The sequence below is a fragment of the Aplysia californica genome, unplaced genomic scaffold (genome assembly GCF_000002075.1).
Source record: "Aplysia californica isolate F4 #8 unplaced genomic scaffold, AplCal3.0 scaffold00102, whole genome shotgun sequence".
NCBI lineage: Eukaryota > Metazoa > Mollusca > Gastropoda > Aplysiida > Aplysiidae > Aplysia > Aplysia californica.
The window spans coordinates 1400117-1404938 of NW_004797372.1; the positions used below are offsets into that span (position 1 = coordinate 1400117).

Consider the following 4822-nt stretch of genomic DNA (forward strand, 5'->3'; position numbering starts at 1 on the left):
TTTTATTTAATTTATTTATTTATTTTTTATTGTTTGTTTTTTTGGAGGGGGGGTGTAGGGAAGAGCTATTCCCTGGCTCTCGCCTCAGAAATTTATTCCCCTTGTATTGTACATCAAAACGAGGAATATAGTATTGTGAACACTGCTGAAGAAAATAATGTAGGCCCATTACTTTTTCGTTTTTATGTGGATTACATGAATATTAATACACTTTAGCACTGATGTCATAAGCGAAGGAAGTGTTAATCTGAAACAATTACTCTGCTGCTTCTAGAAATGATATGAGTCACTAGCATCATTGCTAATAATGATATCATCTTAAAAATAACGAAGGAAACTATTACGACCCCTGTCCATTTAGTTTAGTTCAGGTACTCATAACTTGCTTCCATTGCTTTCTTAGCGAAATTTAGAAAAACATACAAAGATATTATGTAATTTGTCTCGACTTCCTCACCACCGCTTTGCTTCACTTCATTTCGACATGCTTCGCTTCGCTTTCCTTCGCTTAGCTTCGTTTCACTTTACTTAGTTTTGCCTAGCTTTGCTTTACTTCGCGTAGGTTTTTAAAAAATTAACTGAGTTAAATGCTGTACTCGACTGAACAACGTAAATCAATGACAATCTTTGCCCATCTCGAAGGGAAGCATTAATTTCTCTTTGTCATTTACAATGGCAGTAGTGTTCCAAAGTTCATGTGTACTCATGTATACACACAAGAAAGAACATTCATCTTACGTACTGAAACACCTCTGCTCAATAAATGTACACACACACACACACACACACACACACACACACACACACACACACACATACACAAATAAACACAAACACAAACTTACACACGCACATACACCCGCGCACACATACGCACACATACACGCGCGCGCACGCGCGCACGCATACACACACGCTCGCGCGCACGCACATACGTACACATACACGCACACTTACACACACTCACACAGACACAAACATGGCTAACTCTCTCTCTCTCTCTCTCTCTCTCTCTCTCTCTCTCTCTCTCTCTCTCTCTCTCTCTCTCTGTGTGTGTGTGTTCCTGTCTTTCTCTCTGATGAGTTTAAAGTATTTAGGTATTTAATTACAGTTGAATTTCTATCTGCATTTCAATCACTGGGCTTGGCTTAGCCTAATGATTTCCACTGGCAAGAGAAAGAAGGAACAGAAAAAGAGACGGCACAGTAAAGTAAATATATGTATCGCACGTCCATATTTGAGTATGAATATTCATAAGAGCTGCCAAATCGTGAGAGGAGTCATGTGCTTCCTGCAGGTGTCCGGCAGGTTTATTTATAACCCGCAAACCCCGGAGCAAGGCCGACGAGAGGGGGGGGGGGGGGGGACAGAGGGGACATTTTGTTTTATCATGAATCAAAAGATTATAAAGATACAATCTTATTTACATTCCAGTTCCCAAGAGCATAACTTTGGACCGGGCTGAGCCTCGTACTCGCTATTACGCGATCTCACGTTTACGAATCCGTTATCCTCAAACACATAGAATATCGAAGTCACCTGCACGGCAGAGAAGAACAGTCATGTGGCGCGTTGACATAAAATCACGATACCTTGCCCAGGATATCATTTTTTATTAATATTCTTTTTAAAAATGTAGATGTTTATACGCCTCCATCCACACATTTTCGGTCATTTTAGAGGCACCCTTCAAGCTCTGCTTGTCAGGGCCAAACCGGGCTGAGACTACTGAGAGTAATGCAACGTTCCAGAAGAAAGACTGAGAAACTCGGTAAAAGTTCTCGCCACTCGCGAATCAAACTTGGGTCTCTTGCGTGCGACAGCCATGTGCTTAACGGCTACACCACAGTCACAGGTCCCTTGGGATTCATTGAGCTTAATCTTTCTATTGTATCGTGTCAATACTGTAAGGTTATTTATACTGCGGGACCTCCAATTTAACGTCCATCTCCTCTAGAATAGCACCAAATGAGCGGAAAGCTACGAAAATCCTTCTCCACATAATTCAAGCTCAAAAAGGCCTCAGTAGAGGTACTTGGTTTTGGTGCCATTGAGTAATTGATATGCCCCAATTTCAATTTAAAACTCTTTTTTCCTCAAACCATGTCAAGGAGAATCACACTGAAGTTCCATTTTCATCCTTAAACGAAGCTCAGTTTCTTGACCACATTTAGCTCTAAGATCTTGAAACATGACTATAAGGAAACTTGAGCCCCCTTTCTGAACTTACTTGACCTGTTACACACATACATGGTCTTCACTCTCAGTAGGGTCATATTTGGATTGTCTTGGCGCCATGCATCAAAGACATTATTTAGAATCAGGACTGGTTGCTGGGGGGGGGGGGGGGGAATTTTACTTTTACCAAGAAATATAAGCTCTGAGCTCCGTTAGCGAATTTTTCAAAAGTCACATTATGGTAACAACCAATCAGGAGGACAACTCGTGTCAAACAGAAGTCAGAATTGTAGCTGATCGAATTCCAGCTGAAAGCCAACTGTTTGTATGCCCTGTCTCTGTCACCTCTCCCACTACAACAGAGTGGTCACAGCGTTGTCCGTTTGACGTCAGTGCGACTGGAGCAAATCAGACATACAGTATAACCTTGTGCACTTTCTTCCCGAGCCGATCCGATCCGATCCAACGTATTGGACAAATGTACACTGTCCGTAAGCCATGTCACCTGTGGTATTTTAACTTACTTTATTGTTTCTCACAAGATCAATCGAATTGATTTCCTTTACTGAAAAGAAAAATGTGCCCTTTTCTCTCACTTCATGGCTCCGATTATGTAATGCACCTTCCGTGATATGCCTCGTCACTTCAACTTTGTCATTTTCCCGAGGCGGAGTGTGGGGTATAGCAGACGAGGGGGACATTCCAAAACAATGTACATAAAGTCCAATCAATGTAAGTGTATTTCGGTAACGACGAAACTGTAGTTTAGTAATATCGAAGAACTATCTGTTGTTCAGATCAGCTCCGTAGTAGACACCATGTCGGTCATCTCAAATTCTTGAAAGACCTCGGACAGTTCCGTCAGGATACTCCGCTGACAGAAAATTATGATAACCTAGAAGAACGAGAAAAATAGTTCTCGACATAAAATGCCATGTTCTCTTTTATCAAAGAAGGGTAACCACTTCCACTGGCACCCTGTAATACTGGCAAAAACATCGCCGTTGCTGATAGTATGGGTGACCGTTTCCAACCTGAAACTTTTCCGAAATAGTCAGACGAAAAAGAAAATCAGCATTGTGTAAACTTGAATGAGCGTTCTCTCTCACTGAATGCTCAGTGATCGAAGGACCGTGAAAGGGAACAGACTCTCTTGTGTTGTCGTCGTAACAGTTGCGCGTGTCGTTATTCCAAAGTTATATGTTGACATGTCTTTGACTTGTCGTTGAAGCATTGGAAATATCCGCACTTAGTCACTCTGGGACGTCGGAAGCACGTGATGTATTTGGAGCAGGTGTATGGGTGAGCCACCTTCTGATTGTACTTTCCTTTGCAAATATTTCCTGTGGAGCGAGGTCATTTTTTGGTTTCAGTTAGAGCTTTAGTGAGAGGGGAACGGAAGATGTTGGGTATAAGAATACAAGATCAAATAAATCACACACAAAAAAATAAGAGAAAAGTAGAAGTGGCAGAATATTTCGCTCCGCCTAAAGCGAAGAGATACAGTATTATGTGTAAATTGTGCCCCCTTGACTCGGGTTCGAAAATCCCGTGTCAGAATCTCCGCAAGTTTAATAGGGAAAAGAATACTCTGGATCAGGGAGTAAAATTCTGCATTTTTAAAGTTCATAATCCGTTTGTAAACTTGATACTTAAAACCCATTTACGAATACCTTAACATACCTGCCACTAAACCGTCTTCACACCTAGCTCCTCTCGACACTTGTCTTGGTCCCATAGAATAGACTAACACTAACTATGTCTCCTTAGCAGAGACTGTGCCCATCATTTTGGAACTTCATGGTAATAAACAAGACGATTCCAGTAGGGAACGGGATAGAGTGTGCCCACGTCCCTCGTGACTTATTGGAGTAGAGGAAGATAGGACTAACGTTAACCTTACTTAACTGCAATCCCACATCATCACTCATTTCCACCAATATTTCTAAAATCTTCACTGCTCTCAGATCAATGACTTACATCTAGATCTATAATCCTGGAATCTCTATCTGTAATAGTTACTTGTCCTACTAAGTATGCACGTAATACACTATTGGACACCATCATACGCACTTGTTCTCCTGATCAGATGGTGTCAATCTCATATAAATGGGCAAGGGATTAAAAAAAGGAATGGCAGATATCCAAAGTTTTACTAAAGCAAAAACGGAAATGGGTTGGTCACATAGGTAAAGTGAAAGTTAACAGGTTGACAAAAAGATGTATTGACAGGAAATGGTGAAGTGGGAGTCCAGAAAGGTGGGGACAAGATGGCATCAGAGATTTCATGGGTATAAAAAAAAAATTTTTTTTTTTTAAACCATGAGAATTTATGATAAAATAGCGGTGAGACAAACTGTAATACTGGTCTCTAGGGCATTAATTCTAGAACCAATGCTTGCAAACTTTTAAAAGCCAGTGCCCATTTTTGACACCTTTAAGACGTTAACATTTTCATTCCTCCCACCTACACGTATTTTCAAGCGGGTCATTAAACAACACCTGGCACTATCCGGCGACTCCCATCGCCCACCAATTTACCAAAACGCCCACAAGGGGGTGATGTCCCCCACGTTGGGAAGAACAAGCATAGGTACCCCCCCTCCACCCCCCAACAAACATTGAAAAAGAATCGGACCCCTCC

The 4822-nt window shown here is 41.5% G+C and overlaps 1 protein-coding gene across 1 annotated transcript in view; it reads right to left on the minus strand.

The window, feature by feature from the left end:
- Positions 1–2388: 2388 nt before the first annotated feature.
- The window catches only part of LOC101862717, a gene marked incomplete in the record, with an annotated part of 7015 nt that continues 4581 nt past the window's right edge, over positions 2389–4822 (minus strand). Inside the window, 1 exon segment of the mRNA XM_013080846.2 lies at positions 2389–3521. Coding sequence (XP_012936300.2) covers positions 3364–3521 — 158 coding nt within the window.